Here is a 23,638-nt window from a genome sequence, read left to right on the forward strand (position 1 = left end):
TATATATATAGAAGACATTTATCCCCAAAATGAAGCACATAATATATATAGAAGACAATTGTCCCAAAATTAAACATTTCTTATCAAATTTTAAATTGTGTTCATCTTTGGCCACACACATCTCACTATAGTATGATGCATTTTATTTTACTTTTGGCAAAACTTGCACCCCTTCGTTGAGGTGTGCACCCTCCCATTGCCTAATAATTTTCCATGCCTTAGCAAATTCTTCACCTTTACTTCATTGTCCAAGCTTCAACCTTCATGTTGCCAGATGTGTGGAAAAGTTCCTTCCGCTGGCCCTACAAAGACACTAACTAGAAATGACAAAAACAACATTGGTGACCATGACGAGGGTTGAAGTATGACGCACAATTGAGAAATGACAAGATTGTAGCTAAAATCATGACACAATACAAAAAAATCGTGTGGGTACAACACTTGTATGCTTAACAATCCACCAAATAATTTTTCTCATCTATGTGTGTTGACAAACTCCCTCTCTTCTTTTTGACATATGAATTACATATTTATCAATCATTTTCGTCACATAGTCAATACAAGATTAGTCCATATCTGCAAATGATATGATTTTATGACATTTTCTATTTCAGATGTAGCAACAAATTGCTATAATATTGAAAATCCATGAGAAGAAATATGATTTACAACTACGTCTTTCCAAATATCCCAAGAATGAATGAAATTTGAAGCAGTTAAGCAGGAAGTGTGTAAAGTAGTTTTTCTCTTACAAAGAACTTGTCCCATCTTATCAAAGAAATAATTAACATATACAATATTGTTGAGTTACCTTCCATAATTTAACTACATGCTAAGACCTAATATGAGTACAGGAAAAATAAGCCAAAGAAAATAGGGCCAACATTACATTTACATTATGGTAATAATCATTATATAAGTATTTCAAAACACAGATAACAGCATGTTTGGTTAACAAAAGATTCATACCAATGGGCAAGACGCATCCTGTACATATGTCTTTATGATTCTTAAGTCTCTCTCTTAAGCGAACTGAGCAATCAAACATGTATTACATTGTGTGAGTCTCTTAAAAAGAAAACTGGCACCAAAAATCTAATGTCTAGCTAATTTATGGTTATCACTATATCAAGAATTTTACTGATCTAATGCAATCACTTCAACATGTCTGTGTTGGGTGAACTCTAATTATCATTCATAATGTATTTTTGAGAATCTCATAAATGCATGCCTACAAGTTATGAATGATATTCTTGGTAACAATGAGAAGCATTGAAGAGCTTATGCTTAATGATTATTGAGAAAAGCATGTTATTCATACCTTTTCTCAAAAACTGACGCAACAGCACATCATGCATAGCACAATCATCCCCCTCCTGACTTCTTATTTGTTCTTCTGTACTCGAGCTGTTTAAAATATCAAAGAATTGGCATTTGCATGAAGCAACTTGTGGGAGCATCTCTGACAGCATGCCATCTGACAGTGAAATGTTAAAGCTAGCAAGCCATAATAAATGTTGCACTCATTCTTGGTCAGGAATACTGTTACAAACAAGCTTATAGTTCACACCTTTGATTTCCTTAATATCATTCTTAAGCTTTATCAATTCCCCCTTCCGTTCTTTTGCCTGGAAAAGTAAACAAAATAATTAGTGTCACTAAATTTTCTTTTATAAAAGTGTTTGTCTCTTCTGATAAATTATAACTGAGCAAACAAAAGAGATGGAATGCATTTCACAACAAAGCATAATTCATAAGAGTTATTATGAAAAAGGATACCCATTTAATTTTACAATCAACATATTCTTCTTCTAAACTCTAATTACACTCTATCCCTTACCATTCAAAACTTAATAATTAGAACAAAATGTAAGTGTTGACGGACTACAGATAATGTAACCAAACAACCTCTAATTATACTCTATCCTTACCATTCAAAATTTAACAATTAGAACAAGATAAAGTGTTGAGAGACTATAGATAGTGTATCAAAATATTCAAAACAACCGCAACATGGTGAGAAAAAAATCAATGCCAATGTATAATAGCCAGCCGAACTACATTCATAATAATGTAAATCATAAAAAGCTATTAACTCTTAGAAAGTTGAATCATCACAAAGATAAATAAATTTTTTTATAAAGTTACTATATTTGAGATTTATTTGAAGTATAAGCTGAAATATAAATAATATGAGAAAACATAATTTAGTGAATTACTTGTACTCGATGTTTAAAAAGATTTTTTTCCTTCTTACTAGTTGTTGGCATTTCAATTCTCTCTTTCAAGACAACACAAGTTGTAACAATATGTGCTGATGTATCTCTCTTCAAATTCTGAGAGCTAGCTCCACGAAAAACTAAAGTAAACCTAGACTCTAAGCTACAAACAAAATAAGTGAAATAAATCTTGCCCTGTCGTTTTTATCTTGAAAATAGGATAACTGAACTACCTGTAACAAACAATGCAAGATTGTGTGGTTCAAATAACTTAGATGGATGCAAAGCTACAACTAAAATGAATTACAACATTAATACAAAGCCTAACTTTGTTCTTCACTTTTATTTCAATCAATACAATTCAAACACACATGAAACTCAGATCCAACATTTGAATGACAATTCTTGCAGCATAAGCATAAGTTCGGCCATCATTAACCATCTCTTGTGCCCAATGCACTTATTTATAGGTTACAAAGAATATCCAGTTTTATGGATTTAAATAATTATTATTATTCCAAAAAAATATATTTTAAAGCAACCCTCTTACTAGCTGAAATCAAAGACCAGTAAATCAACATACACGAAAATAGGATAAGTGAGCTACCTCTGACACACACAACAGACGCATGATTTTGTAGATCATCACATCCTCCATTAGGACCAAAACTACCAACTTTGCTCCCTCCAGGAGGTGGAGACCAAGGAACATTTCATTTTCAAATACCCCATTTATTATGAGATCCAAAGAAGATGTCGGTGCCCCATTTGACTGCGGCCAAATTTTCCTAAGTCCACTCCCCCTTGTGCATTATACTTGGCTTACCCATCAGTTGAAATCAAACTGAGAAATTTTCAAATGGATTTCCTTGGTCAAAATTAAGTCTTGTGTTAGCAGTTGCAAAAATCTGAGAAAATCCCATGTTTGGGTGTGTTTTGCTCAAGGTGCTTTCTAGTCTCAAGATTTTTATCATGTATTCAATTGTTAGGTTTTTCATATCCATACAATAGTTGGAAGGGCCAATACTTGTTATTCTTTTATATGTAGTTCGGTAAGCTCATAGGTCAGCTGGTATCTTAAAATCCTAGTTTGTGACATTTCCATTACACATTTTTCTGAATATTGTAACCAATATTTTGTTGACGGCTTTGCTAGCTCCATGAAATATACCCTGCAGTTGATAGACTGCATATGCAAGGAATATTGACAAACAGTTGGCTGTCAACCTGCTGTTATGCGGATTTTATATCTTCCATGTTATCCTGTATGACTGTCACAGTTTTCAAACTTGTTTCGGAGGTATCAACCACAAGTTTACTTTGAAGTATGACTTACAAACAACTACTCAATGATAGTATAATCCCCTAGGATGAATGTGCAACTAGTTTCAAAGTAATTACACCAATTTTGGATGCAAATCATACACCTACAGCTGACTGTAATTTAAGCAAACAGTTGGCATGAAACCTTGAGACAAGGTACAAATGTGATGCACCTTATTACTTCTTTTATTCATGAGACAATAGATTCATTACAAAGGTCAAACAAGTGCCAAATGACCTAGCAACATCAACAATGAATTCTCAGATATTCTGAAGACACATGACAGCATTGAAGTATGCATACAACTGATAATTACAAGGGAGAATTGATGCCAAAAGAACTTGAAAAAATCGCCTACACTTTTGTTTGAAGAGGCAAGCAATATTGTGTCGATTGGAGCCTTCACTATGCCAAAACTAATTGTTTCCCAAATTGCCCCTGCTGCAGATAAATATGACTGATAATAATTAATTGCTGGCATTCAAGTTCCTTCTCAGTCACTGAATACTACCGCTGCCTTCCTCCAATCATAGTGCTGCCATCATATGGGAAGTTCGATGCATAAAGCAAAGGTTATGAGCAAAATCGTGGCAATGGAGGTCTGGTACGAATTTACTTCAGACTGATATGCAACCTGAATTCACCCCAAAACTCTTCTGAATTACTCCTAGAGGAATCGCCTTTCTTTCCCCAAAATGCAGATGCTGATGTAGGTCAAAAGGAGCCAAATCGTGGCTCTTCTCCAATCTGATGTAAGTCTGAAAGTTACTGTGATTGACTTCAGATATGAAGTAGGTGTAATCAGCTCCTTAACGATGAGGTCCTATGACCTCCAAAGGTCTTCAAAGTCTTCCTCAAGTTCGAACCTAACAAGTTGGCCTTTGGCCACCAATGAAGCACAATCAAGATGACCGAAGTATCACCTCCATAATGCAACTCCTCGAGAGATCTTTCACTCCCTCAGTTATGCTATCAATAGGTGTTTTTGTTCCCAAAGACAATATTCTGCAGAAACCCCTTGACTCTACAAAACTCAATCAATATCAAAATCAATTCCCAGATGATTAGAAACTGAGATAAACCTCCTTTTATACTTTTTCAATCCATCATCCAAAAGCTTCTAGAAATAATATTAATTTAATATTATTTCACTTAAGTGACTTTATGATAAAATATTAAATTAAGTCACTTTATTAAATTAATTAAATATAAAGTCATCTTTTAATTTTTAATTTATTTGATAACTTTATAAATAATTAACTTAATACTATGTATTAATATAATTAATTAATCTATCCATAAGAAATATCAATAATTTGGACAACTTAACTAATTAAATTAATCAATTACTCTTACTCCAAAAATGGGGACATTACAATCCGCCCCTCCTGAAATTGCTTGTCCCCAAGCAATCATAGCTGCATCAATATTCACTCCCACCTGTATCCCATGGAAAGATCTGTGCAATGTCCCTGTGATCACCACACAACTTCTATGCCACCAACTGAATCTACTGAACCAATTCAATCACCTCATCACGTGCCACAAGAGTATAAGCCTCAAAAGGAAGCAAGTCAAGTGACTGACTATACTTGCTCCCAACCTCTACACAAAGTGAGCCATCAAATAAACCATCCATCACATGTGCCCCTGAACTATGCATCTGAAATAAGTCATGTACATGAGGATCAAATGTGAAACTGTATGTGCTCCTCACTATGTACACCTCTAAAATTTCCTTCATGAGTCCTATTTGAAATCCCCATGCACTGAAAGAATCCCAAACACTACTATCAATACTCTCCTCAGGAAGAAAATCAAGAGTGTGAGCATTATCTAACTTGGAGAGAGGATTATCATCACGAATGCCATCTCTTTGAAATAAGGATCTTCTCATGCTATCCATCCTTTTTTGCCTTGCTATGTTGATGAGATTGACCTCCCTTTTGACTTCTTGAAGATGCTGTCTTGCATTGGCAGCCGCTAATTTAACCTTTTTGGCTTTTTGCAACCATTCTGCGTTCATCTTTTCGGACCTCTTTACTTCTTCAATGCCATAGTATACCAAACCAGCTCTCATATGCTTGATATACTCATGTTTATCAATAGGCGTTTGGCTTTCTCATAATCACAAGCTCCTATCTCATGAAAATGATGGTGTATAATGCAGCTGTCCTCAAACAAATCAGTGATGATATCATGCCATTGTAAAGTGTTACCTTCATCATGAGTAATCAAAATACTAGTGGTTGTTCCACTAAGTGGAGGATCAACTTTCACATCCACCTCAATTTGCCCAATCAAATGATGATGACTATTCTCAAACAAGCTCTCTGACTCAAATTTTGCACTACGAAATGAGTCTGAATCAGCATCACTCATTTCATCAGAATCATCATATGTGTTGTCATCCATGCATACATCAACTTCCAAGGTACTGCTGCTATGTATCTCAACTGATGACTCAACTGGCAAAGTAAAAGTTGTTGGTATGACAGTACCTTCACCTACTTCTACCTCCAATGGATCTGCATGTCCGTCTAACTTGTGATCTTGAGACTCCATGCCAATAAGTAAATCTTCAAACTTATTTTCTAAGGCCTGATTTGAAAAATCAGACTCATCATGACATGAATCCTCATCATACCATGCGTCGTTAGTACCCAATTCTTGAGTACTATCATGTGACAACTCAAGAAGAGCATCCTGCATATGTGTAGACGTTGCTGACCCATGCGGATGCAAGGTATCATAACTGCTGTCATAAAAATCAGAAGTGCTAAGGGACATATTGTTGTCCACATTTTTGTATTCACAAAAATAGACAACCCCTTTAAAAAATTTCTTTAAAAATGAAAAAATTTACTCTAAGGCACACTTCCCGAGGTAAAAAAAATTATTCTCCCTTGGACTAGCTTAATCCTCAGTCCACCCTCGATCCACGTTTCAAATTTCATCGCATTCTGAGTTCGTTTGCTATGTTTTTCTTTCAATTTTGGGTTTTTCCTTCCTGACTACAGGTGGGAAATTTTCCTTGGATTGCAAGTTTTATTCTTCTCTTGTTTTAGTGTTCTAGGGAAATTTTAAGCCAATTACAAGTGCACTTTATGTAATTTTTAAACTTGTAACTTACTTTTTATTTCCCCCTTGTTGCTTTATATCTTTTAAGTCATTGTAGGAACTTTTTGGACATACTACAAGTTAATTTAAAATTATAAGTTTAAATTCCTTTTAAAAGTTCCTAAAGTGATTTTAACATGTAATAGGGATTTTATTGATTTTATTTCTTTATTACAAGTTTTAAAGTTACTTTTTAGATGTAATAGGGATTTTATTTCTTTATTACAAGTTTTAAAGTTACTTTTTAGATGTAATAGGGATTTTATTTCCCTATTACATGTTTTATTGTTTTTCTAGTCACTTGTAAAGGGAATTTTATTCCCTATGACAAGTTCTTTTTTGAGTTAAGTCATTAAAACTTGTAAAGGGGATTTTATTTCCCTCTTACAAGTTATTTTGACATGTTCTTTTCTCTCACAAACCCGATTTGCCTGAGAAATACAAAGTGAAACAAATTAAAACTTGTAAAAGGGTTTCTAAAACCCGGTTACATGTCTTTGCAAGGCATTCTAAACTTGTTGCTTCCTACCAAGAACCCGACTTGCTTTCCTCTCCTTAGAGTTCGATTTTGCCACAATTTCTAACCAATTTTGGTGGACAAATCCATGGGATGAGGAGGCGTTTTGGATTCAAAGAGGATTTTATGCTTTTGGAAACACGTTGCAGCTTTTTTGGTTGCCATTTCATTGATCTTTGACTGCGTTTTTTCCTCCATGAGCCATTTTTGGATGCCACAATTTGGAGATTGGAATGCCACGTTTTTCAGTTGGAACTTAGGTGTTTTGGTTTATACTTCTCCTACGTGGGTTTTCCATGAGGATTTGACCTAATCTTTCTCCTAATTGAATGTCGTTTTTAGTGCATTTGGTTGAAATCCGAGTTTGGCTTGGACGTGGCAAGGGTTTCGATTTTGTGGTTTCATTTTCTATTTAAGGAATTGGTTCTTCCTTTGAAGGATTGTTTCATCTCTTAAAGAGGCATCTTGATTAAGCAAGGTAAGGTTTATTTTCAGTTTTGTTTTCATTTCCTTTCTTTTTTGTTTTCTTTCCTTGTTTGATCATTCTAGATGTATGTTTTCTTTTGTTTTAGTTCGGGTTTGAGAGAGATCTTCCCCTTTCTATCCAAGTCTTGAATGTAATTTAAGAATTGCATTGTCTTTCCCCTTTTCTTTTTTTTTGCTTGCATTTCGGGTTTTAAAAAATTCGATTGCAAGTAAGATGAAAAAGTGAGTTTTTTCCCTTTGGTCGAAAAGACTTAATCATCTTTTGCCAAAAGTTCAAGTTTCAAAGTTGTTAAAAAGTTTGTCCTTCCAATTTCGGGTTTTAAAAACCTGATTACAAGTAAAGGTTTTTCCCATTCTCTTAAAGATGATCTTCCAAAATTCTTTCCTTTTTCATCCGCATTCATCACTCTTGTACACACATTTCATTCCCATTATCTTTTCCATGTCAAAATTCCATTTTTCACACATTCTTCCATTTTTCTTATTACAAGTATGCTTGCATTCGAGTTTTACAAACCTGATTGCGAATATGTTCTACCCCACTTACACACTTGTAACATATCTCCCAAGATCCCGAATTGACCAAAAGCCAATTTCCAAGCGTTCCTATTTATTCACCATTTTCCTCTCAAAGAGGGATAGAGTTTTTCCCATTGAAAAGAAGAAATGTGTTTCATTCGGCTGATCTTGATATTGCTTTGATACTTCTAGATCTTCATCGCAGCATGCCAAGCTCTTGTTCAATGTCTGATTTACCGTCATGTTCTACTCCAAAGAAGATGAAATACAAATATGACAAGTACCAAAATGAGATCTCCCCTTCTCAAGTTTCCTCTTCCATGGAGCATATCAAGGATACGGAAATAGGGCATGTTGACATGTCAAAGTTTGTTAAAAGGGTGGAGGATCTAAAGGATAGTAACATGCAGCGCTTGTTGGACAGCCACATTCACCATGCTTCATCCTTTCCGGTGGCTGCCCTAGAACCTGAGTTTGTTCTTGCTTGTGTTCACCATTTTGATAAAGAGAAAAGAACTATCAAAAATGATGATGGGGAGGCGATAATCCGTCTTGATGCAGATACTATTTAGAAAGTTTTCAGAATACCACCAGTGTTTACCCCATGGGGTGTGTTATTAATATTGCATATCAACAGTCAGATGATAGACATTGGATAGAATAGTAACCAGAAACTCAGAGTAATGCTTCCATTAATGCCAAAATGTCTAGTACAATAATCATTCTCTGCATCAGTATATCCAACAACAAGTACAAGAGCATATATAAATACACGGTCGAGGGTTGCGGTTACCACCCGTGGGGAACCGTCGTGCAATGGACAACTACCCTCGACGACACTAACATACTTAACCAACATAGCTTAACAAGTAGTACAAAGCCCATTTTACGACCAACATCATCCCACCCCCTAAGAAAAGTCATCTCTGGATGACAAGGACAAAAATCCAGGACTAACATAACAAAATGGGGATGAGTACAATGCTACACAGAAGAAAATCAAGAAGAAGGAGGAGGAGGAGGAAGCGTCCCTAATGAAGAAGGCCTGGACTGCTGCTACTCAGTAAATTGCCTCAAAGTATGCTCTGTCACCAACTGGCGTTCTCGAGATCTCTTGACCATAAACACAACCTCCAATAGTTTCTTCTCCTTGGCATCCAATGTCTCCTGAGTTGTCCCCAACTGGGTCTCCACCGACATCCAAAATTCCCTCTCCTAAACAAACACAGCATCCAGCGCCAACCTAGATTCCCTCTCTCTAGCCAACTCCGCCTCTAGCACCAATCTGGACTCCCTCTTGCGAGTCAACTCAATCTCAATAGACCGCCTAGCCTCCACCGCAGCTAGTCTCTCAACCTCTACAGAAGCACCCCGATGCTAAGCCCGCTACAAGGCTAAGTAAGTATCTCGGAACTGCTGCTCCATCTCCTGCACCAAGGAGTACAACTAGTGGCTACCCGAAGCCGTGGAGCCTACCAAGCACTTACCATCTCCGGTGTCTCCACTGCGAGCCATCCCTGAGAAAGAAAACATCGCTCAAACTCCTCCTCACACTGCCCAGTAAGGACCTGTGCTCGCCTGGCTAAGGCTCCTGTAGCAACATCCATCCCGGCTGCCTGCATACTCTCGGCCAGCTTATGGCCTTGTTCCGATAATGACTCTCCCACCTGAGTAATGTGTGCCATGTATGCACCCATGGAAGCCAATCCACTAACGACTTGTGGCCCGACCTCAATATCTAATGGAGACCTCACTCCGAAACGAGCATCCGCCCTATCTGAGACATGCACCTCGCCCCCCATGAGCTCCAGACCCGCGCTATCCTCCAACTCCACGACCTCATCGGGAATGTGACAGCGTCCCAATAAAGGAGGAACTCTGACCGGGTGCATAGGCAGCATTGCCCACTCACTAAGCCAGGCATCTATGGTTGCATCCAAAGGCTCTCCCAACATCCTGCTAGCCTGCCCCACGGCGATGCTCTCAATGTGTGGAATCTCCTTCGCTCCCACATGATGAACTGGCTCTGTCACTCCTCTGGTACTAATTGGCTCCCCTGTATGCACGGCTGAGGCTGGCACTACCCCTGATGGTGTCTCCTAGGGTGGACTGAGGGTGATGGTCGGCCGTAGTTCCCCAAATGCAGGGCCAGGGGTTCGTGTCCTTGCATCCATAGGCAAAATACCCAAAAGAAGGGCAGGTGAAAAAAGAATCTTCCCTATGAGAGATGCAACCTATTGTGTGCAAGCTTGTGCCATGCCCCCACGACCGTGTCCCTGCTCTCCCACGGCTTGTCCCACACTCTCTAACTCCTCGTGTTCTGTACCCTCCGTGCAGAAGGCCTCCTCCTCCACGTCCTCCTCTGAGCTATCACTTTCCATACCATCGTCCCCATCAGACTCGAAGACTACCACCTATACTTTTCTTTTCTTTGAAGACGGCGGAATACTGCTGGGCCCAGAGACCAAGCTGTCCAAATGCATCCAATAGCAGACAGCAAGGTGTGTATCGTCCGCTGGTAACTGTGGTTTAAACTCGTTGTCCTCCAGTGGGACCTGGTCCATCATGGCCGCAAAGAACAGAGCAATGGTATGGTGGGGCATATAAAATGTTTTGTGCCGTAACAAGAGAAATTTGTCCAACTTATCTGCTAAGACAACTGCCCAGTCATATTGTATCCCATTGCACAGCCCGTCCATGAGAAATATGTGCTAGGTAGAAATGTTTGAGGCACGGCTAGAACCGGTGAGCCTTCTTTTCACCACGTCCATTAAGCAACGCATGTCGCCCTCAGCAATGAAGTCCTTCTTCACGCCCCTCTTCTTCTGTGCGTGAGCTACGTCTTCCCATTCCTTCTGCGAAAGCTGAAGACAAACTAGACCCAGCATCTTTTCCCTGTCCTGCTGTGAGGCCCTCTTCCCTACCTCATCGATTTTCGTGGCTCCTGTGGCTGGCAGGCCAAAAACTTGGGCAACCTCTGTTCTGGAGAAGGACACAATGAGCTTCCTCCCACAATAATCAATCACCGAGCAACGCCCATGGCTATCATAATTCCGAATCATGGTTCTAAGAGGCTCTTCGAACTCCTTTATCCGAAAGATTGGCATTCGGATAATCCATTGTACGCCTGCTCTCCTCAAATTCTCCTTCACCGAATAGTTTTCCGTTGTATCACTCCATTTTCTGCAGTTCAACCCATATAAACCCTCAAACATCACAGTGTCCGTTGTTATCCGCCATGGGCCTGCTACAACCTTTGGTCGGTGCTTCTTTTTACTAGTACTTGTGTCCATGCCTCCTGCAATCCTTACTCCTGATGGTAAAACCCTTGTCATCTTGTCCAAGTCTGATAACTGTGCCCTCCACTGGCACTTCCCTGCGGAATTCATTTCTCCACCAACGGTTATACCATTACCTTTTCCTGCGGTAGTGCGGCTCTATCTCTATTCTCCTGGAGGCGTCGGCGAAGCTCTTCCTCTATTCTAGCCTTGTCTTCTTTTTTTTCTCCTGCGGCTTTGTTGTTTTCATGAGGCTGTTGTGGCGGTGGTTTTCCCCACCGCACGATGGTCCCACCGTGGGTGGTCTCACTGCACGGTGGTTCCACCGTGGCCACTTTGTTCTTTTTTTTTCTTTTTCTTTTTTTTTTCCACTTAGGACTTGCTAGTGCGGTCGTCGCTCGTGGTACGGCTTCAATTTGGAGCCGTTCACATCCTGGGGCACCTCTTTTCCGTCCAACGTTGTCAGCCGGATCACCTCGTTGGCCCCAACTTTGCCAATTCGGAAGGGTCCTAGCCATCTCACCTTAAACTTCCCTGGTTTGATCTTGTTTTTGCCGTTGTATTTCAAAACCAGCTGTCCCTGGGTGAATTTTGCTCATTTTAAATGTTTTGTCATGCCATACTTTTGTTCTCGCTTGTGCGACCTCTGTGGCCCACTGCGCCACCATTCGACACTCGTCCAACTTGTTCAAGTTGTAAAGCCTCTCCTGCAGGCTTTCCATGTCTTCGAGTCTATTTTCAATTGATATTTGCAGACATGGCACCATGAATTCGACAGGCACCACTGCTTCCTGACCATACATCAGTTGAAATGGAGTTTGACCGGTGGTCACCTTGTAAGTCATTCTGTAGGCCCATAATACGGAGGGTAACTTCTCCTCCCAGTTTTCCTTTTCTACCCCGCAAGACTTGTAGATTACCGACACCAATATTTTATTAGTGGCCTCAGCCTGCCCATTAGCGCGTGGGTAGTACGGGCTTGATGATGAGTGGAAAATCTTAAACTTGGTGGTTAACAGCCGTATGACATGGTTCACAAACTGGCCCCCTCGGTCACTTGTCAACTGAATAGGTATGCCATATCTCGTAATAATTTGTTCATAGATAAATTTAGCCGTACTTACTGCAGAGTTATCCGGGAGGGCCCTTGCCTCCACCCACTTAGTCAAGTATTCTGTCGCGACCACAATGTAACGGCACCGTCGTGCACGGCTAGCCTTAAGAGGCCCTACAAAGTCGAGTCCCCATCGTTTGAATAGTTCCTGTGCGTGCAAAGGGTTGAGGGGCATGAAGTCCCGCTTCAAAGGTTTACCCGCCTGTTGGCAAGTGTCGCACCCCACAACCCACTCCCGGGCGTCGTTGTGTACGGTTGGCCACCACAGCCCTGCCAGCAACACCTTGCGTGTCGTAGTGTCCAGGTCCATATGTCCGCCTGCGGGTCCTTTGTGTGCCTCCCTCAATATGCTAGAGACTTCCTCCTCCATGACACAGCGCCTTAGTACCTAGTCGGGTCCCATTTTGTAGAGTAAGCCATTGATCCGTTGAAAGGTCTTGCTCCTTACTACTAGCTTCCTCCGTTCCCCTAGAGGCATGTCCTCCGAGAATCGGGATGTCGATAGGTACTCTCCAATATTCTTGTACCACGAAGGGAGTACGGCTATTTGGAACAAGTGTGCATTCGGGAAGTCATCATTTACTCCCTCCGGAGGTTCCCCCGACTTAATCCAAGATAGCTGATCTGCTATGACATGGCTTCGTCCTGGTCTTACCACAATTGTAAACATGAACTCCTGTAGTAGCAATAGCCAACGGCTTATCCTCCCTTGAATAATAGGCTTGTTTACCAAGTACATTAGTGCCTGGTGGTCTACATAAAATGTGAATGGTGTAGCCAGTAGGTAATGTTGGAATTTCTGTATGGCGTAGACCATGCCGAGGGCTTCACACTCCGTGGTACTGTAGTTCTTTTCAGCCTTGGAGAGAAACCTACTTGCAAAATAAATCGAGTTGTCCAACCCGTGTCCCCCTACCTGAGCTAGTGTAGCCCCGATGGCATAATTTGAAGCATCCACGTGAACGTGGAATTCCTTATCCCAGTTCGAGTATGCGAGTATGGTTGCTCCCATCAATCTCGTTTTCAGCTCTTCAAATGCGTTGCTTTGTGGCTTCGTCCAGATGTATGGCTCCCCTTTCCGTGTAAATCTATCCAACAGGTGGGACACCTTAGCGAAGTTCTTGATGAACCTCCTTTAGTACCCTACATGACCAAGGAAAGACTTTACCCCGGTGACGTCTGGAGGAGCTTCCATTTCTACTATGACCCGAATCTTGTCAGGGTCCGCTTTCAATCCTTCTTTGCATACAATGTGTCCAAGCCATCTTCCTTGTGGTATCATGAATCTACATTTTTTCGATTAAGGGCCAACCGTGCCCTTCAACATCTCTCCAGGCACTCCCCGAGGGCCTTTAGGTGGATGTCTTGCCCGCTGTAAATAGACCAATCGTCCAAGAAATCTTTGAAGTTTCCTACCGACATCTTGTCGAAGATGTGCAAGATGATGCTCTAAAAGGTCGTCGGTGCATTACATAGGCCGAAGGGCATTCGGTTGTATGCATACACACCATCCTCCACCAGGAAGGTAGTTTTCAACATATCTTCCTCCGCGATGGATATCTGGTTGTACCCAGAGAACCCATCCACAAAGGAGTATATTTCATGTCCAGCCACTTCCTCGAGGATGTTGTCGGTGAAGGGTATGGGAAATGGGTCTTTAATAGTGACAGCGTTCAAACACCAGAAGTCTACACAGATCCGGATCTGATTGGCCTCTTTCTTGAGGGAAATCACAATGGGAGACACCCATTCACTTGTTTGCACCTTGAAGATTATGCCTACTTCCAACATCTACTCAATTTCGTCATTCACCCGTGCAGCATAATTTTTGTTCATACGGTAAGACCGCTTCCTTACCGGTTGGGCTCCCGGTACCAATGTTATACAGTGTACACATAGCTCTGGGGGCATGCCCTCCAGGTCCTTCTAAGTCCATGCAAAAACATCCTTGTACTCTAGGAAAATTTTGAAGGTTGCGGCCTTCAACACTGGGTTCCAGTCATCTCTAGCAAGGATGACCTTGGGATCACTTGCCTTTCCCAAATTTGTCTCCTTCAAATTGGCTTCTTGGTATTTAATAGGTGCGCCCTTTGGGAACAAGTGTGCGGGAGTGTCATTCACACAGGCCTCCCCTTCCTTGTATTCCCCGTATTCGGGAGGGAATGTATCTGGTTCTTCCTTGATACTCAATACATTGCACGAGGGTGTAAACAACTCATAATCTTCCATTTGCCAATAGAAGAGGCCATTGATGGAGTCCCTGTCATCCCCCGAGCATGCTTCCAACTCTAATACCCCTTCGTCACTAGGCTCCATTCTGCGTCAGTCTTCATCCCCACCCAACTGGTCTCCTTCAGATTCGGACTCGGAGGAGGATGCTAACTCCTCGCTCACCATCTGCATACGGAGATCGACCACGTACTTCCTCCCCACGCTTTTTCAAGGAAAGCGTATTCCGCTTCCAATTATGGTTTGCCTTCGCTGCAATTAGCCACCCACGTCCGAGAATGGAGTCGTACCCTTTCTGCTTCAGTGGAATCACTACAAAATCCAGCACGAATGGCTGTGTGTTGATCATCACCCGCTGGCCCATGAGGGTACCGAGGGGTTTAATCTCGTGTTGATTTGCCCCTAGCAGATTGAACGTGGGGGGCCACAATGTGGGCTTTCCCAATTTTTTCCATGTCTCTTCTGGGAGCACATTTACTCCTGACCCTCCCTCCACAATGGTGTCCGTCAAGGTAGTCCCCAGGATGCCCATTTCTACCACCGCAGGGTGGCGTCTGTTGTTGACTACTAGCAACATAGGGTCCACCGTGGGACTTACAATCTCCTTCGCTTTAGCTTGTGTGGGTACGGAGTTCAAGATAGCCATTTTCAACTATGGTATGGTTTCAAGGTCGTCTTGAACCTTCACGGGTACCTCTATTTGCAATATTTGCCATAGGATTCTCTCTTCTCCCTTCGTCCGTGACGAGCTTGTGGCCTCGTGGCTGTTTTGCCCTTGTGTGGCCATTTCCTTTGTGATCTTGACCCTTGATTCCCACGCTCTCTCGGTCTCCGTGCGAGGATCTGGGTATGCGACCTTTTTGGCCTGTGCCCTTGTGATTGCCAACACTTCTGCCTTCGTGGGTTCGATGTTCAAAAGGTTTCCTCCTGGCTTCAGGCAATTTGCATCCTCATGGTCGCCTGGTCCACACCATCGGCAGAGGTGCTAAGGGGTGGCTTCCTTCATGTAATCCTGGGCGAAGTGCCCCCACTGATTGCAGGCCCTACATTGGATCATTGGTCGACCCTTGGCGTCATACTGGACACGGCTTCGGGTATTGTTATTGTTGTTGTTATTCCTTTCGCCGCTGCATCTGTTGTCCCGATAACCTCCAGATGATGTCGTTGTGTTGGTTTGTTGGGCCATACCCGCTGGTGCGAATGTTGTGGCCTGCTCAGTGAACAACACTTGCGTATTTCGGGTCTTCATATTGTATGGGCACTCCTTGATGGAGTGTCCCATTACTTGACAAATTTCGCAAAAGGCCTTCTTTGGGCATGTACCCTTCGTATGTCCTTCCTCCTTGCACTCTGTGCACCACACGTCTCCTTCGGTCTGGCTAGTAAAGCCTTTCATCACTTTAAATTCCCTCATCATACGCTCCATGTCCCTCTACAGGGCCGTCACTTTCTTTTTCAACCCCTCGTTACCACTCTCATCAGAGGAAGAGTCATTTTCCTCGGAGGAATTCCCCTTTTTCTTAGACGTTTTGTATTCACTTTCTATATCCATAGCCCTATTGTATGCATCATCGTATGACAAAGGAGGGACTATCTTCATTTTCTTCTTCAAACTAGGTTTTAGGCCTTCTACGAACCACCTCTTCTTGAGTCCGTCGGCCGGCTGACTCTCCATTTTCCCAATTAGCTCCTTCAGGTGCCTTCTGTAGGCATGAACTGATTCCTTTTGTCCTTGTTTCGTACTGTATATCTCTTGCACTATTTCATTATCATCCCAGAGTAGGTGGAACTCCTTCTCGAAGGCTCTCCGCAGCGTGTCCCATGTAGCCACTACAGTTTTATCAATATCCGAGTACCAGTCGATGGCAACTCCCCGTAATGTCGCTGGAAATTGCGTCGTCCATTCGTCCTAGTCCATGACACCATTGGTCGTCCATATGGTTTCGCAGGTTTTGCAGTGCCTTACGAGATCCTCCTTCCCGTCGTCGGTGAACTTTGGCAGCTTCTGCCTATTGGCCATTGATGGGGGTCATGTCCCCAGAGGTGGTTGTTTCTGTCGTGCACCCGCGTCACTCCCCCCCGCGTCGGTGGTGTTTCATGTTTGAGTGACTGGGGCTATGGTGTTTTGTACCCGCGTGCATCATCTTCGAGCACAAGAATCAAGTTGTGGGTTAGTCAAGCAATGGTACTTCCTCCTCAGGAAGTGGCAGTTTGAGGAAAGGAAAAATCCCAACTCCATGTTCATGTGATAGATGTTGAAGATCTAGAGGAGGAACTAAAATCAGACAATGCTCCTGAGTTAACCATTTCAGAGTCACCTCATGAAGTTCCCCCTCAGATTCCTCTAGAATTACCTCTGTCTTCTCTTGATGCAAATATGGATGTTTTTTCCACTGTTCATATTGTTCCTGTTTCAGCAGGTGAATCTCCTCAGAGGGTCATTCCAATTTCAGCAGTTGAGCCATCTCTTGATCATCGTCAAGAGAATTTGATGAATATCTTTGAGGGTAATCCTGCATATGCCCCTTTGTCTGAGATTGATACTTCCACTTCCGGTTTTGAAGAGTTCATGATGCAATCATCATGCCCTTTGATTAATGAGCAGTCTATAGTTGTCATCCAAACAGTAACTTCTCCCAGGATGACGACTGTTGTTCAAACAGAAACTGCTTCTCCCTCACTTTCAGTCGTTGCTCAAAGAGAGTTGATGACTTTACCTCCATGGCTTAGTTCTTTTACACCTAAATGAAAGAAGCAAGAAATCTCTCCTGACATATTTGATTTCCAACATCTCAAGCAATCAAAACCCAAGGTTGCCAAAAGGGCTAAGACGATGTCGAGGGTAACACTTGATAGTAACAAGAAGAAAATGGCTGAAATTGTTGAGCCAATTGTAGACAAGCCAGGTGAAGAGATGCAAGCTGCTGATTACAGGATCACAAGGGTGGAGTTGGGCAAACAAACGCATGAGGTGGTCAAACATGATGCTCAACAGTCAGTAGCCTCATTGGTGCAACAGCGTGATGAACTTCTAGCAAAGAAAGATAAGCTAGAAGAGAAAAATGTGCAACTTATGGCAGCAATCCAAAAGATTACCAAGTCTTCAAGTGAAGGGTACAATCCTTCAACTTTCACAAGTGCACAGGAACTAGTCCGAGGAGTTGAGAGAGCTGCTCAGAAGGTACAAGCGTTGGACTCTTGGGTGGATCAGCTTCATGATTTGTGTGCGCAAGTGCTGAAAGACATTCCAAATGATGGTTAAGTTGGAGACCATTGAAGAAAAATTGAATCATACCTCCGAGACTTTCAAATAGAACTTGGAAAGGGTTGAAGGTAGCTTGACAGTTTGGCGCGAGATGCTTCAACAATAGTTGAGTGTTCTTCAGGAGCATGACATTATTCCTTCCAAGGTCATGTATCCAAAATTTGAAGAGCTCCTAAAGAACAAAGCCCTCGTTCTCAAATCCCTCATTGAAGATATTGATGACGCAATGAGATTGAGAGTTGAAGTTTTCCTTTGTGTTGTTTCTCACTGTGAGAAGGCCTCTTGCAATATCATGGGTCGAAATGGGGAGTTGCTACCAGAAGAAGAAGTTATCGCAGATCTACAGATGAAGATTCATAATGAGTGGAGGAGTGAGCAATTTTCAGCTGCCTCAATTCAAGTTTTGATGAAACATCAAATCTTCTTGCAAGAAATCCAATCCACTTTGGAGAAGAACAACTCTATGCTTCTTCAGTGCCATGATACCATTGTGAAGACCATGATTGTTGCCAAGAACACCCACGAGCCAAATCTTGTTGAGCTACGAACAATTATCCAGAAGTTCGAAGGATTCATATCTAAACATGCTGCAACTTAAGTGTTTTTCAACACTTGGTTGTACTTTCAGAATTCTAATTTCATAGTTGTAATTTCCTTTTTGACATGTTTACTTGTAAAAGCATTTTTGTGAAAAGTAAGTCATCACTTGCACTTTTGTAATTAAAGTAAATTGATTACAAGTCAATTTAGAATAGGACTTGTAACCTTCAATAATTCTTAGTTAGTTGTTGAATAAGTCATAGTGGTTGAGAAAATTTCTCAGGTTAGTTGGGATCCTCCCACCTTTTTCTCAAGACTCCTCTCCTATAAATACTTGAGAGGGTCTATTGTAATTTTTATCTTTTTGAAAGCAAGCAAAAACTCTGCCAAATTTGTAGCAAAGAAGACTTTGAGCTTTATGTGTAAATTGATGAATTGAAAGGAATAGAAGAAGATTGCTCAAGTGGTGAGACTTTGTGCTACATTCTTGAGTTTGTGTTCAATATTGTCTTTCTTGCAAGTGTTTCTTAAAGAGCTTAATCAAATTTGATTTGCAGACTTTGTGCTGCAAGTATTGGAGATTAATTTTAGTAAGAATAGAAGTTCTATTGAGAGAAGTTGTAAGACTTTATGCTTATAATTGTTCTTGAGAGAGATTAGAAGTAGATTTTGTGATAGGAAATAGCTGTGAGACTTTGAGCTCACACCAGTTCTTGTTTTTTTATGTAGAAAGGAATAAGTTATTTCAGACTTTGTATTGTTATATTTTGTTCTTGTTATTATTAGTATAGAAAAGGGTAGATAGGACTTCACATATTCAAAACTTTGAGCTTGATATTGTTGTCCCGTCCCAAAGGAAGTGATCATTTCCTTTTTATCATTTTATTCCAAAAGTTGTTATTGTTGTTTTACGTTAAATTGCTATCACTTTTCTGTGAAGAAAAAAGGATATTGGCTTTCTTGAAAAAAAAAAAGACTGGTATTTCATCCTATTTTAGTTTGAGTATTAGATAGATAGGGGGCGTCTTCCCTTAATTAGCAGAGTTTATACTCACACACTGTGGTTGAAGCCACAATTTTGTATATTTCCCCCAAGTGTACAAAATTTTCAACCAACACATATTCACCATGCAATCATCACACAAAGCTGTCCTAATGACTTCTTGATTTAAATCAGCATGTCTATCAAATTCATCATATAAATTTTTGCATACCCTACTTCCATCAAAGTTGCCCAATGTAATCTTCCCAAGAGTTTGCACGTAGATCATACCTTCCACCATTCCTCCTACTCCTATGATTCATGAACTGATCAAAAGTCCATTGTTCTCTAAGATCGGAAGGAAGAGTATTATACTCTATGTAAGCTTGCCTCGCAGCATCACCAAATGGTACTGCAGCCACAACCTGTGGTTGTTCTTCTTTTGTGTAAAGATAGGGAAAAGAGGACTAGAGGCTGATCCTCTACTGATTGCAGCATGTTGGACTGTCCTTTCTCCTTGATGTATATGATGATTCTGAGCCACTTGTTGATCCATCTTTGCTAGTAAGCGTGACATCATATCAATCATCCCATCAAACTTCTTTTCCAACCTATCTTCCAGCTGCTTTTGTGTTTTGGCCAACTAATTTTGAGTACCTGCAATAGTCATGTTCCTAGAATTTTGTTTCTGCTATCTATAATCAACAACAATGTCCAATCTACCCGACAGGTTGGCAGAATCTTGGCTCTGATACCACTGAAATATCCCCTGCAGTTGATAGACTAAATATGCAAGGAATATTGACAAACAGTTGGCTGTCAAACTGCTATTATGCGGATTTTATATCTTGCGTGTTATGTTGTAGGACTGTCAGAGAGTTTTCAGACTTGTTTTGGAGGTATCAACCACAACTTTACTTTGAAGTATGACTTACAAACACCTACTCAATGATAGTATAATCCCCTAGGATGAATGTGCAACTAGTTTCAAAGTAATTACACCAATTTTGAATGCAAATCATACACCTACAACTGACTGTAACTTAAGCAAACAGTTGGGCATGAAACCTTGAGACAAGGTACAAATGTGATGCACCTTATTACTTCTTTTATTCATGAGACAATAGATTCATTACTAAGGTCAAACAAGTGCCAAATGACCTAGCAACATCAACAATGAATTCTCAAATATTCTGAAGACACATGACAGCATTGAAGTATGCATACAACTGATAATTACAAGAGAGAATTGATGCCAAAAGAACCTGATAAAATCGCCTACGCTTTTGTTTGAAGAGGCAAGCAATATTGTGTCGATTTGTCATGTCCCCTCCTTAAACATTATATATACATATGAAATGAAGCAATTATTATTATTAATTAATATAATACTTACCAGTGAATGATTATTTAAAATTTATTAAATATCGATTGGATAAACATCGAAGGTTAACTATTAGTTATCAAATTAAAGAAGAAATAATTACCTTCATGAAGAGATACGATATTGATTAGTTACCAGCATGGGAATTAATCAATGGTCACAAGTTAATGGAATAATACAATTATATCAGATCATTTAGCATCAATGATAATGGCAATTAATAATAAAGATGGTGCTAACACTAATCGATATCGTTAGTAGAAGCCGATTTAGTTATGAGGAGGATTGATTAGTAGGAGTTGTGTCTCCTCTAATATGAAAAGGTGCAATCTCCCTAAATACAAGATATAATGAGGAAGTCACGATGATTCCAAGAAGGGGGGGAGAGAAAAACCTCATCAAGGGATAACAAGGGAGAAGCTAGTAAGAAGTGCCATCTCCGCAACGGATAACCCACGTGGAGGCTTCGTACTCCCTACAGACCATACTGCAAGTATCACAGACTGATATTAGCCAGCCCCCGACTCAGTAATGAGTCGTCAACACTAGCATCAAGCCATTGATAGTTGATGAAAGAATTACGGTGAATACAATTATGGAGGTTGTGCGTAAATAATTACGTGGGAGGAATTGGATTAGAACATCTCTGTTGTAAGCAACCTGCGGTCTAATACGACAATCTAGTAATATTAATATAGACCGCAGTATGTATGACATATATATATAAATAAAATTAGAGTATAATTAGAAAGAACTCCTAAGTTAGTTAGTTTAAGAAGAATAAGTTTGTATATATGCAATGTCCCCATTTTGAAGCAAGATTTAATAATAAATACTAATAATAAAATTAAAATATAAAAGAATAAAAATTAAAATAAAATAATTATAATTTAGTTAAGTTTAATGAATAGTTAAAAGGCATGAAATGAAAAGTTGTGACTCCCTCAAACATGAGATATAAAAGGGAGAAGAGAACCTCATTTGAGGGGGAAACATGGGGGGATGGAAATGCAGATGAAAGTTTGTATCCCTTCAAAGGGCAGAATTAATGAAGAGTTGCACTCCTTCAAAGGGTGCTAATGGTGAAAGAGTGTATCTCTTGCCAAAGAGCATACATGATGAAGAGGTGTGACCTCTCCCTCATATTGGGGGATATAAAAGGGAAGTGACGAAGACGTGAGGAGGGAAAACTGCAACTGCGGACTGCGAACTGCAACTGCGGGCTGCGGACTGCGAACTGCAACTGCGGGCTGCGGACTGCGAACAGGTAAGCGGCATTTACTGGCCACAGGGGTATATATGTGCGTAGACGTGTGTGCCACACACACACATATATTACTGAAAATTTTGTCCTACATAAATATATACCAATTCCTTTAACAGAGCTATAGTAGGATAGTGATATTATCTCATGTGTATGTAGCAATGAATATAGGTATGTGTGCAGAATATTTATATGTATGTAGGATCATGTAAATGTAGGCATAAATTATGGATTGAAAAATGATAATGAATTGTAGAATGTTATATGAATAATGTGGTTATACGATGGAGGCTATTGGGAGGAAATTCCCTTAGCCTAATTCAGGGATTATGATAATCCCTGGTAGGCAGTATATACTGAGATGGATATGCATATATGTTATGGCTTGGGTGTCAAAAGCTCACCCAAGAAGAGACGGATCTGGCCAGTCCTCTCTGGTAGACTTGGATGATAAGATGCATCATCCAAGGCAAGGAATTGATCATATATGATGGTCTTCCTTGGTAGGCTTGGATGTAAGATGTTACATCCAAGACAAGAATCGAATTATCCCTCGATTTCCTGGTATGGCTTGAAACCAAGATGGGTTCCAAGAAGGCGAGCATTACAACCACCTAAGGACATGTCCCAGTACTGCACTCATATCCTTTTTATTAAATAAGAATTGAGATTAGTTTTAATTAAGTAATTGAAGTTTAATTGCAAATTAGATTAGTTATATATATATTTGTTGCATTTTAACAGTCTGTTTTGCAGGGCAGTGATCTCTAACTAGTAGGGACATTACAAGATTGGAGCCTTCACTATGCCAAAACTAATTGTTTCCCAAATCGCTCCTGCTGCAGATAAATATGACTGATAATAATTAATTGTTGGCATTCAAGTTCCCTCTCAGTCACTAAATACTACCGCTGCCTTCCTTCAATCATAGTGCTGCCATCATATGGGAAGTTCCCTGCATAAAGCAAAGGTTATGAGCAAAATCGTGGCAATGGAGGTCTGGTACGAATTTACTTCAAACTGATGAGCAACCTGAATTCACCCCAAAACTCTTCTGAATAACTCCTAGAGGAATCGCCTTTCTTTCCCCAAAATGCAGATGCTGATGTAGGTCAAAAGGAGCCAAATCATGGCTCTTCTCCAATCTGATGTAAGTCTGAAAGTTACTGTGATTGACTTCAGATATGAAGTAGGTGTAATCAGCTCCTTAGCGATGAGGTCCTATGACCTCCAAAGGTCTTCAAAGTCTTCCTCAAGTTCGAACCTAACAAGTTGGCCTTTGGCCACCAATGAAGCACAATCGAAATGACCGAAGTATCACCTCCTTAATGCAACCCCTCGAGAGATCTTTCACTCCCTCAGTTATGCTATCAATGGGAGTTTTCGTTCCCAAAGAC

The 23,638-nt window shown here is 40.6% G+C and overlaps 1 protein-coding gene across 5 annotated transcripts in view; it reads right to left on the reverse strand.

Annotated features, from left to right (window-relative positions):
* The window catches only part of LOC131066598 (protein MULTIPOLAR SPINDLE 1), a 279,380-nt gene that overhangs the window by 226,570 nt on the left and 29,172 nt on the right, over nt 1-23,638 (reverse strand). For all 5 annotated transcript variants that reach the window (XR_009359175.1, XM_058001413.2, XM_058001414.2 and 2 more), the window contains exons 2-4: nt 1,571-1,628; nt 1,322-1,477; nt 970-1,032 (exon numbers count right to left, since the gene is read on the reverse strand). Coding sequence is in view for 4 of the 5 variants with exons in the window: in XM_058001413.2 (XP_057857396.1) it covers nt 970-1,032; nt 1,322-1,477; nt 1,571-1,628 (277 nt within the window). In the remaining variant the exon portion in view is untranslated. The remainder of the gene's footprint in view (nt 1-969; nt 1,033-1,321; nt 1,478-1,570; nt 1,629-23,638) is intronic.

The sequence above is a fragment of the Cryptomeria japonica genome, chromosome 10, assembly GCF_030272615.1.
Source record: "Cryptomeria japonica chromosome 10, Sugi_1.0, whole genome shotgun sequence".
NCBI classification, from domain to species: domain Eukaryota; kingdom Viridiplantae; phylum Streptophyta; class Pinopsida; order Cupressales; family Cupressaceae; genus Cryptomeria; species Cryptomeria japonica.